This window comes from Sebastes umbrosus, chromosome 11, assembly GCF_015220745.1.
Source record: "Sebastes umbrosus isolate fSebUmb1 chromosome 11, fSebUmb1.pri, whole genome shotgun sequence".
Classification (NCBI taxonomy): Eukaryota; Metazoa; Chordata; class Actinopteri; order Perciformes; family Sebastidae; genus Sebastes; species Sebastes umbrosus.
Genome location: NC_051279.1, coordinates 22,012,011 through 22,023,795, shown reverse-complemented (window position 1 = coordinate 22,023,795; position 11,785 = coordinate 22,012,011). Strand labels below are relative to the sequence as shown.

General features: G+C 37.7%; 1 protein-coding gene across 1 annotated transcript; it reads right to left on the bottom strand.

Annotated features, from left to right (window-relative positions):
- Positions 1 to 878: 878 nt before the first annotated feature.
- mal2 (mal, T cell differentiation protein 2) lies at positions 879 to 8,571 on the bottom strand. Its single transcript, XM_037785930.1, has 4 exons — positions 8,312 to 8,571; positions 6,416 to 6,586; positions 3,587 to 3,787; positions 879 to 2,332 (listed from the first exon to the last, which is right to left on the bottom strand). Exons 1-4 carry the CDS (start codon positions 8,426 to 8,428, stop codon positions 2,261 to 2,263), a joined length of 561 nt encoding a protein of 186 aa, XP_037641858.1. The 5' UTR covers positions 8,429 to 8,571; the 3' UTR covers positions 879 to 2,260.
- Between the last annotated feature and the right edge of the window lie 3,214 nt (positions 8,572 to 11,785).

The window sequence follows — 11,785 nt, the reverse complement described above, 5'->3', positions numbered from 1 at the left end:
CTCATACTAACAAGTATACAGAAAAGCCTACGTATACTTGGCTCATACTAACAAGTATACAGAAAAGCCTATGTGTACTTGGCTCATACTGATAAGTATACAGAAAAGCCTAAGTATACTTGGCTCATACTGATAAGTATACAGAAAAGCCTAAGTATACTTGGCTCATACTGATAAGTATACAGAAAAGCCTAAGTATACTTGTCTCATACTAACAAGTATGCAGAAAAGTCTAAGTATACTTGGCTCATACTAACAAGTATACAGAAAAGTCTAAGTATACTTGGCTCATACTAACAAGTATACAGAAATGTCTGAGTGTACTTGGCTCATAGGCCTACTTGTACTTAATATTTTGATCGAGATATACATAAGAAAAGTATAAATAAATATTCTAGCCTTATAGGCCTACAGAAAAGAATACTTGGCTTGTAGTTGTGCATACTTTTTGATAGAGTAGCCTATTAAAGTGTTTGAGCCAGCTACATCCTCAAGATACATCAATGTCTATGGCAAGTATCTCAGTGAAATGTGCCAATAATATGTATATAAAAGCAGTGAACATTTCATATATTGAAGAGCATGTTGGAAACAGCTGAAATAGGTAAAAAAAACTCTGCTATGGAAGCAATTTTAAGAAGTTGTGTTACAGGACAACCTCTCACAGATAATCAAAGGGACATTGTTCGCTTGGTCAAGTCTTTGAATCGTACAACATGAGGAATTCTGTGGGAAACGATACTGACTGGGCCTGTGTTTGCTCTCATAAAGCCCATATGTGTAGTACTTGAAATTGTTTGACTTTGGCGACTTCTAGTGGTAGCATCAAAAAAGACACCCCTGCAGACAACAATGCCCCCTGTAATGATACAAAGAGGTTCTTTTTCTTCAAAACCTTTATTTCTCTAGTTCTAAAATGCATTTAAAATGTCAAAACCAGGCAGGTGTCAAAAAACAATCTTCATTTAAAACAATTTTTTTTAAATTAATAACATTTAATAGCCATAATGCAAACACACGTATACAGTAAATACAACTAACAAATCATGTAGCAAGATAGTTATTGATTTGGGAATTTTATGATGAATCAACACAGTTACAATAAAGGTCAAACCTTACAAACATATTATTACACATACTTAAATGATCCATTAGTAGATAAAGATCACTATTTGAAATATAGTAGCTGATGGTCAGATTAAATGATTAGTTTGAAGTAGAACTCTTTATGATATGTATCAGTACGTCACATTGGAGTTAGAACAACACTCAGAAAAACGGTGACAGATATTATTACGTGACTGATGTTGACTGAGAATGTACAATAGTTACAATATTGTGGACAAACATGTTATGCCGGATAATAAAATGTGACAAAAAGTGCAAGGAATTACAACTTTGAAATTCAAATATCAGATCAACTCACATTATTATTATTATTTAAATAGTGGCCACATAAAAATGTAATAGTTGTGTTAAATCTAGAGTCAGTTTACAGCTCCTTAGCACCAAGGTAACTTGAGGACAGTGAAAACAATCATGTTGCCTTCAAGGCTCTTTCAAACAATTTGCACCATCACATTAATGTTCTGTTGTGCATAACCTATTAGCAGCATACATAGGCATGTTTTTGATGCATTAGAAATGGGAAATATTCCCTCGAATGAGCATGTGACGCAGGAAATAAGGCAATATTAGTTCGCTTTCAAAGAAATTGCACCATCACATTAATCTACCCAATAAACAGCATACATAGGCACATTTTTTTGTGGTGTTGGAAATGGGAAACATTCCCTCCAATGAGGATGTTACTCAGGAAATTGGGCAATACATGTATGATTAACAAAGTGGGCGAAAAAACAAAACCTTTAACCGTCACAAGCATCACTTACATCTTGCAAAATCACCCTGTATAGCCGTATATCATATGCAATGTTATGTTAACAACTTAAACTGCTATTCTTTAACCCTGTCCTCAAAAATACCTTTAACAGCCCAGACTGAACCTACCTGAATCTTTCAATATCTCAGAAGAAGAATTCCTGAAGGGATATTATTGTCCAGAAATCTTAACAACTGTTTTGACATTTTTTGTCATCTATATTTTTCCTTTGTTTGCTGCGAGTTTCCCATCAGGAAATAATAAAGTTTGCACTTAACTGAACTGAACAGCAGTGCTCTCTACGGAGCTCTGGATGGAGTGGCTGATGTTTTAATACATGCTGAAGTTATTAAACTAGTTTGTGCTGGTTTTTCGAGGTTACCCCCTCCACCTCTTGAAGCCCATCATCATACTGCAGCCGTAGCATAGTGTCGCCAAAAATGCAAATATCTGGGACGAAAAGACAAGAGGAGAGAAAGCAAAAACAAGTTGGTCATAAAAAACCCAGCCAATTTCACTCACATGCGACTAACTAGATTCATTACCTATCAATCATTTAAAGAACTACTATATTTCTGTCAAAGAAAATGGCTAGCACTGTTTTATGGCCTGACAGTTCCAGCTGATAGCAGGACACCACAGGCATACACACAATATTCTGTTTATTTATGAACACTCGTTCACTCTTTATACATGCAAATGTATCAGCTGAGGTGTTTGTCTGACAGGACTTATTGAGAGCCAGAAAGAGTAACAGGGCTGATGTTTTACTTTAACGATTATAATGAATTTACCTTTCGTAAAAAGTCAAGTCAAATTTATTTCTATAGCACATTTAAAACAACATGAGCGGACCAAAGTGCTTTACAGACATAGGCAGAATAAAAACAGGTCAATAGATCAGACAACAAAATCTCACACATCCACAGACAGAGACCAAGATATAATCCGTGAGTAAAAGACTGTTATAATGAGCATTATATAAAAGGTCAATTAGTAATCACAATTCAAGTACATTCAAAAGCCAAAGAAAAGAGTTTGGGTCTTGAGCTGTGCTTTGAAAGACTCTGTAGAGGGAGCAGATCTGATGTGGAGAAGGTTATATAACGTGAGAACTATTTTCTTTTTTTTAAAGAGGACCTATCATGCTCATTTTCAGGTTTACACTTGTATTTTAGGTTTCTACTAGAACACGTTTACATGATTTAATGCTAAAAAAATGCTTTATTTTTCTCATAACAGCTGTGCTGCAGCAACTCTTTTCACCCTCTGTCTGAAACGCTCTATTTGAGCTCCTGCTGCCCGCTAAGCAGGTATTATATAAATGTGTTACTTGATGAAATCATCATGTGACAGAAGAAAAGGCAGAACTCCCTTTGGCGTGTACTTTAGGCTTTGTATATTTGCAGACCTTTTACATGCAAAACAACTATATAACACAGGAGAGGGAAAAAGCACAAAATCATAATAGGTGCTCTTTAACTGAAGTGTTTTTCTGACAGGACTTAAGAGCCTGACAGAGTAACAGGACTATTGTTTTTTTTATCTTTGTAAGGCACTTTCAGCAACTCCCCTACCTCAGTAAAAGTCAACAAATGAGTTTGATTCAGATGAATTCAGATCGTACTGTGAGTGCATTATGACAATATACATTATGCATGCACTGTGTTACAGACTTCATTTGAAAAGACGTATAGCACTCACCGTGGCTGCCACATTAATACTGTATTGCTTGTCGCTCAGGACTGTGAATATGTTGCCCCGCGGGTAGGTTATGCACATGACATTTACAGTGCTGTTAGACATTGGCTTGATGTGGGCTCCTCCATTAGCTGCTGTAGTCGCTGCCTCCAACACGAAGGCAGCAAAGTAGAAAAGCACAGCTATAAAATGGTAAATCATATCCTGAGGGGACAGAAGAGAGAATGCATTAGAAATAAACACAAACAAGTTCAAGTACTAGCAGTAGATACAACAAACACGGCAAATAAAAGACAAGAGAAGAAAAAATATGAGAGAATGAAAAGATTTAGGTGATTTGGAAACCATCATATTAAGAAAGAAACTAGAAAGACAGACAGAGAGAGAGAGATGGATTAAAGATGCACAGGGTGAGAGGGCGTGTCAGAGAATAAAGAAGGTTAATGAGAGTTTGTGTTGTCGACTCTGAGAGCCTGGCGGGACTACAGGGCAGGCCTTTGTTGGGTTTCGGCGTGAGCTCATCATCCATGTCACTCATTGTTCGGCTGAAAACAAACAACCTCACAGGCTGGCTGGGAGCGGGGCCTGGAGCCTGAAGCAAGGCTACCTCTATCTGAGAGCCCAGACTTCACACACAATGACATAACACAACAACATGGTACAGGTCCTCACCTTTTTTCTCGTATCATAGATATATTTAAAGTAGTTATTACACTAATGGATAATGCTCTCCAATGTTACAATGAGACTGTCTTCTAGTAGTGATTTCATGTTATTTACATTCGATATGTTGTACTTCACAACTACATGTGTACGTGTAAATGCAGCCTAACAGTCCAAAACTCAAAGAGAATCAATTTTCTATAATATAAGACAAGGGAAAGAAAATTATTATTGATGAATTTTCTGTTGATTGGGTAATCAATTAATCTGCTAACTGTTGCAGCTTTATTTTAATTAGTGCTGTATTATGTATGTTTCCGCATTAAATCCAAGCTCTACAAACGCTGCTGCCGTTATAGATTATCATTTACAGTTTGTGTACATGTCATCTGCCACTTTATGTACATATTGTCACTATATATATAAATCCTACATACTGTAAATACAGTATATATACATCTTTGCATACTGTAAATAATCATCCAGTCCATGTATATCCATCCAATATTTATTTCTTTGAACTATTTGTATTGTTCACAACTTTCAGAACACTTGACTTGTATGTAAACATTTTATTAATATTATTGTATTTTTATTTTATTGTTGGTCATATTGTTCCCAGCTGTTATTTGAATTCTGTCTAAGTACATTGAGAGAGCAGTATACAAGCGGATTCAAATTCCATATATGTATATACTTGGCAAAATAAACCTGATTCTAATTCTAACTAAAAAGAAAAGTACCAGTTGTCTGAGGTTTTGTGGACTACTTGGACTAGTGCAGTGATCTTAACTTAGTTCAGTTCTGAATCATCACCAGCTTTCAAAATGTATTAGTTAGTTTAGAGCATCATGTTGGCATTTTGGTGCGACTTCTAAAAAAAATGATAACAATTCAAGTTATCATTTCTGTCTAAATCCCAAACCTCCAGAGCTGTTACTGCTGCTAGAAAGTCTTTCAAACCGACTTTAACACCAATGATTTCTGTGCATATTTGAGCAGCAGCTTCCATCTATCATTGCAACAACTCGTCTGCGGTCTACGCTGGCACTTAATCATTCAGAACATGGAAATAAAAGTTGCCAGTAGACATTAGTGGTTTAATTCAGACTGTTAAAATGTTTGAGCCATTTTATAATGAGGAAGTGTAACTGCTTATGTTTGAATAAGTGGTATAAAGCTTTGTGTGATGGCTAATAAATAAATGATCTGCCTCACTGTGCAATTAGATCATTATACTGAAGAAACATGGTTGGTTAGTTTAGGTAGTTTAAATTATCCCTGCTATTACAGACGTAAAAATATAAAGACTATTGGGCCTGTCTATAATATTCAGTGTCTTTTTCAGTGACATAACATGCTCTTTTTATGGACATTTCTTTAACGTTAGGCTAAAAAAGACGACAGACATACACAGACGCACTTTACTGATGCGTGACGTGAAAGAACTATTTCCTATAATGGCACAATACCACAGACGTACATCTGTGTGCAGACACTTGTATAAGTGCTGCTTGGTGGTGGGTGAAATCACGAGTGAATTTCTTTTTGTTCCTCATTGTGGAACTTACATAATGAAACTCAGACTTTAAAATATTATGCAATCTACCAGCAATCACAATGACACATTTTTTTTAACTTTTCATACATTAAAATAAAGAAACAGCCATCATACTCTATATTAGACTACTGTATTACATTATTACATTAATGTGCTTTGGTACAGTTAGCTGACTTTCATAGAGCAGTCACTGTTTGTTACTGTTGACAGATGACATTGAAATACCGTCACTGCCATAACACTGACTTGTAGCTTTGCCACTGAACCAGGTCTCTGACTTTCACACATAAAAACAGCAGTTGCTGCCATGGCAACATTACCAAACAGCCCTTAAAGGCTCCCTGTGGACCTTTAGACCTCTAGTAGCACAATGGAGCGGTTTCTCTATGAGCGGATCCCTGTTTTGTTTATCTCACGCGCACACGTGGGTGATGCGATACCAATGGTGTCACACTAATCCACTTATCTACAGGTGGTGTAACACAGACAGACAGACAACAGCAAGCTAGAAATATAGATGTAAGGCTGAATGAATGAATGAATGAATGAATGGATAGAAGGACAGACAGATGAACAGATAAGTGGGCGGACATTTATCTACAGCTAACCATGAAATTCCAGTTGGTGTTGACGCGGTTAACCAGGCCAGTGACGAGGAGCGTGAGGTAGGCGGAGGAGACGAAGAAGGTGGTGAGGGAGACAAACATCACCCAGCCCTGCAGCAGAGGCACGGGCACATTGGAGGAAGCCACCAGGATCCATACTAGACCACCAAATAACTGGGGATAGAAACAAAACCTCATAGTGGTCATTATGTTTCAGTGGACACACGTTTAGTTACAGCTTGTCAACTATTCATGACAGACTAGGGAGACTTCAGGTTTAATAATAATTGCACATACTGTACTGGAAGGGTGTATCGTTCTTGCACACATTCAACTTTTCCATACCTCAACTCAAGGTAGTACTGATACCTCTGTTTGCCCAATTTAAAACCTGTATACCTCCCTGAGTGGAAATCATTGGAATATTGTTAATGTTAGGTGACCGTGAATAGCTGTGGTGCACCAGCCCGCCGTGTGATAGCATACAGCAGAATCTTATAATGAAACTGTATTAAATGTGAATCAGTCACATCTGAATGGTGCAGCAATAATTGTGAGGTTTTGCATTATCTTAGAATACACCCTGCTTTTCACATCAATGTTGTCTTCAGCTAAAAGCACTATTAACAAATGCTGTGTTTGCGATGGTTTATGTTAGACAAAGGGGCAAACGGGAAGTTAACACAGCTGATTAAAACGCTAAAGAGTGTTATGGAAGTATTTATCTACTGTAGTTAAAGGTGCAGTAGGTAGAATTGGAGCAAATATGATTAAAAAAAGTTATTTTTATAAAACGGTCACTATATCATGACAGTAGTGCATGAAACAGGTAATCAAAAAAAAAAATTGTGTGCCTCTGTGTCCTCCAGTGCTCCTATAATGGCATCTGCAAGATTTCACAGACCGGAGGAAAACAACCAATCAGAGCCGAGCTGGAGCCTTGCCGTCTCTGAGCAGCTATCAATCACTCACAAACTCCGATTAAACGGTCAAACTAGGCAGCGCTGATCAAATATGAATCAGTATTCTATTACTGTAATGCCTATTTCTCCCCTCAAATGTTTTCAGAAACATCCTGTAGTGTACTGTTTAGCTGTAAAATGAGAAAGGTTGTGACCCGGCTGCCATGTTGAGATAAGTTGAAGAAATAGCAAGCACCCGCCCACTAGCCGGAACAAACTTCTAAAGCTAAACAGTACACTACGAGATGTTTCTGAAAACATTTGACGTGAGAAATAGGCATTACAGTAACAGAACATTGATTTGTATTTGATCAGCGCTGCCTAGTTTGACCTTTTGATCTTTGACAGCTGCCTCAGCCTCAATGAACAGCCAATAGGAACGCTCTCTCTCTCTGAAATGACCTGCAGCTTTAATGACAGGTATGAGATGTTGGAAAAAGGCTTTAACATTGGGAACACAGCTCAACTCGGTATTTAAATGACTTGGTTTCCATCTGAAGGCCTATCTATATACAGGCCTTTAACTGCCAACACGCCTAGAGATAAGTAGTCAAATCATCATAAGCTTAGATAGCATGTAAAGACATTTTTTAAATAGTGTGATGTTCACAAGACACTGATCATTTTACAGACTTCCAGTCTTGCTCGAGGCTACATTTGCCCTTGATCTGGCTGTTAAGCGTAACCTATGTAAGCAAAAAAAAGAAGAAAAAGCCAGCCTCAGGTAATCAGTGAGGATCAGTGTGTTAGTTTAAACAAGCAGTTTGCACATCACAGAGGAAACACCTGTTAGAGCCTACTGGACTTGAACAAGGTCATTAATTATTAATAAAGATATAGTGACAACAGCTCTGCCTATTTCACAACAACACCACTGATAAGAGAATTGAGCAACATAAATAATCTCTCTATTATAATAAAAAAAACACACACTTACTATTTCTAAACAGACTAGAACTCCAGTGTAAGTTCTCAACACCTCCAGACCCAAAGGTAGAGACACAGTCGGTGCTGGGAACGAGGTAGCAGCAGGATTAGTGGCTGGTTCCGACATCTCGAGATCTGCCTCTCTCTCCTCTCTCCTCTCTCCTCTCTCCTCTGGCTCTCACCCTCCGTCTCCCACTAAACACCCACGGCTGAACAAAAGGACGGGAGCAGCGGGGGAAATTCCTCCGGAGTCATGTGTCCCTCGGACAGGACAGGTTGGACAGGTGCAGGTGCCACTCCCTGGAAACCAACGCTGCGTTCAAGGACCTTTAGGAAGATCCTACATCCCACATGTCTATTTTCATTAAATCTCATTATGTCCTTTGTGAGGAATTAATGACAATTTGGGACACCAGAAGTGGTTTTAATTGGTTGTGATGACTATTGATTGAGTAGATTAAATTAAACCCATCAAATTTAAAACACAAAGATTATAATCCATGTGCAAACAACATAACCTATTATTACTCTTTAAACAATTGTGGTGATCAGGCTATTATGCACTTAAGTAGCTTACAAATTGTAGGTAGGCTACTTTACTTGAATATTTCCATTTGATGCAACTTTATACTACAACTCCACCACATTTCAGAGGCAATTATTGTACTTTTGACTCCATTACATTTGTCTGTATAGGGATGCACCGATACCGATACCAAATCGGATATCGGGCTGATACCGACTCAAATAGCTGGATCGGGTATTGGTGACAATGGAGCCGATCTATTCAACTCAATTCTATGTTTATATACTACAGTATATACATTATATACTGTCATTTTAATTCCTGTTTACATTTGAACCAATTTGATGTTGCAAGGTTTCTGCTTGAATTGTTAATTTTGAAGATTTAATTTTTTTACCAAGTTGCTGGTTTACGATTTATTATTTTCAGAAGAAATTACAATTCATTACAAGTCCAGCCTGATGTTGCCTTACACTTAAAAGAATGATCCCAGTCACTTCCACACAGTGAGGCATACAGTTTATTAATTAAACACTGGTATCGGATCGGTACTCGCCATCGGCGGACACCCAAAGCCCAGGTATCTCTATCGGTATCGGGACTGAAAAAGTAATTTGATACAGATAGCGGTGCATCCCTATTTGTCCGACAGCTTTAGTTACTAGTTACTTTTCAGATTACAATTTTTCATAGCCTTCCTATCAAGTGAAAACCCTGTATCTCCAAATTTAGTGATTTTGATTAGAATTATTTCTGTTAAACTGATTAAGTGTTCCTTTATGGGTTGAGAAAATTATCGTACTTCTTAAGATAAATAATCAATTTAAAAACCCTCTTGGATCAGCTGGAAAATGCAACTTCACAAAGCTGAAAACAGGAGACTTTTTAGAGATACGTGGCTCTCACAGGACAGCGACGCTACAAACATATGATGACCTTAAAGAAATTTAACGCTTTGTTGAAGATTAAACTACCCGACAGTATAAAGTACTTCAAATTAGCACAACTGCAGCAGTAAAATGCGACAAACACATTAATGCAGCAGTAATATTAATCCCAAAACATCATGTATATAATAGTAAAACACTGACAGGGACCATTTTTCTGCAGACTGAGGACTTTCATTTTTAATACTTTAAGTAAGTTTTCCTGATAATACTTACATCCTTTCACTTAAGTGGGGTTTTGAATGCAGGACTTTTACTTGTAGTGGTGTATTTTCAGAGTATGGTATTTGTACTTTTACATAAGGGATCTGAAGCAATGTAAGTTTTTAATTAATGTATTAGGTACATGCTGCTTACAGTGCAATAGAAAGGGAGGCTAGAAAATACAATACCCATAATGGATGACAACCAAATGTATTTTCTTCATGTCAGTCCAGATGACCCATGTGTTGATATACATGTTTAATAATGGGTGTAACATGCCAATAAATGTGGTTTTGGCAGAGAACATCTGCTGCCTGCATCAGACGTTGGTAAGGTAGTATATCAAGTACGTCATAAAAGGCTTAAGGGGGTGTGTACAATGATGAAACACCATAGACTGATCACTCCTTCACTTTTTTACATGGCTTTTATGCTCTCCACACCGTAAATGTCAATTATTGATAACTCTGCAGCCATTCACATTATAAAAAGGTACATGCTCATCTTGTACTTCTTGATTCCTTTAACACTGGGGCCAAGAAACAACGGTGTGTGTAATGGATAACCTTCCCAGTGCAGGAGCAAAGAAGTTTGAATAGTAAATATTAGCTTAAAGGTGAGAGTAACAGCTGAGGAGAGGATGAGAACTGATTCCCAAAGGCGCTCAGCAACATTTACCATGTTTATACTAAAACAAGAAACATTAAGTGTTGAAGGGTATTTTTTTGATGAAATAGTGAAGTAAAATTGCAACAGTATGCCGTTACATCTGTTTGTAAGAGCACTTTCTTCTGGTAAGCAACAGTTAATGTTTAGCTAGGACTCTGATTATGTGAACCAATGTTTATATAACCTTTTAAAGGGCACTGAGCTTTGTTCACTTCAGTGTGGCTGGCAGTTAGAATCAATACGACCTGTATACGACCCCTGTATCCTATCACGGGATACAAGACAATTGTTTAAATGACCAGCACTGTTAGATCGGAAGTCTCTTTCAAGATTGATTTTTCTTTTCAAGCGTCAAGGAAATGTTTTGAGGAGCACATATTTGACCCTGATCATTTATCTATGGGGCAGCAGGAAGCCAAACATAAGTCTTCTCTCGGAATAAACTGCTTATTCTTAAGCTTTATTCAATACAGCAAACTTCAGACTCTGCAAGATTTAAACTGAGAAATATAAAATGAGTCAATCCATTATTCTGTTTTCCAGGTTTTTATTGTTTTTTTTTTAAGAAAACGTGGAAGAAAAACATTCAGAAGATACAACATTGTGCATTATACCTTTCACTTTGAATTACAAATTATTCACAAAAGCCAACATGTTCTCATCCCAACTCGTCACATACCGCCGCTTTGTCACTTTATTTTTGGCATCAAAACCACTATAGTTACCCTTGGTGTCACTTTAGGATTGGGCAATAAAACTACTAGAGTTAGGTTTAGGAAAGAAACACTTGGTTGGGCTTAAAATTACTACGTTTTTACAGTGAAAATGACACCGAATATTGTGAACATGGGACACGAACGAACAGCTGTTTGTAACGTGACGCACGAGACATGAACAGCGGCCTCCTGGATGAAAACCCACTGGATCCATCTGCCCGCCAGGTGTATCTGTTACGCTCTTTAAACTACGTCACCACGCTCCCGGCGCACTTTCTCGGAGCGTTTACTGTTGCCGCGGATGAGTTTACATAGTTAATGGAACGCCCGGTGCATTTCAGACCAGTGCTAAGGGGTGCTGTGTGCACCGATGGCCGTGACAAAGCCTCAGTATTTAACACTCTGGGAATGAGAACGGGCTG

What these genes read in the sequence shown, in the direction of transcription:
- mal2 (XM_037785930.1), bottom strand. Translation starts at nt 8,428, where the DNA reads ATGTCGGAACCAGCCACTAATCCTGCTGCTACCTCGTTCCCAGCACCG. An exon ending in TTCTAGTCTGTTTAGAAATA is followed by an intron (nt 6,587 to 8,311) that starts GTAAGTGTGTGT and finishes TTCTATCCCCAG; the next exon opens with TTATTTGGTGGTCTAGTATG. An exon ending in ACACCAACTGGAATTTCATG is followed by an intron (nt 3,788 to 6,415) that starts GTTAGCTGTAGA and finishes CTGTCCCCTCAG; the next exon opens with GATATGATTTACCATTTTAT.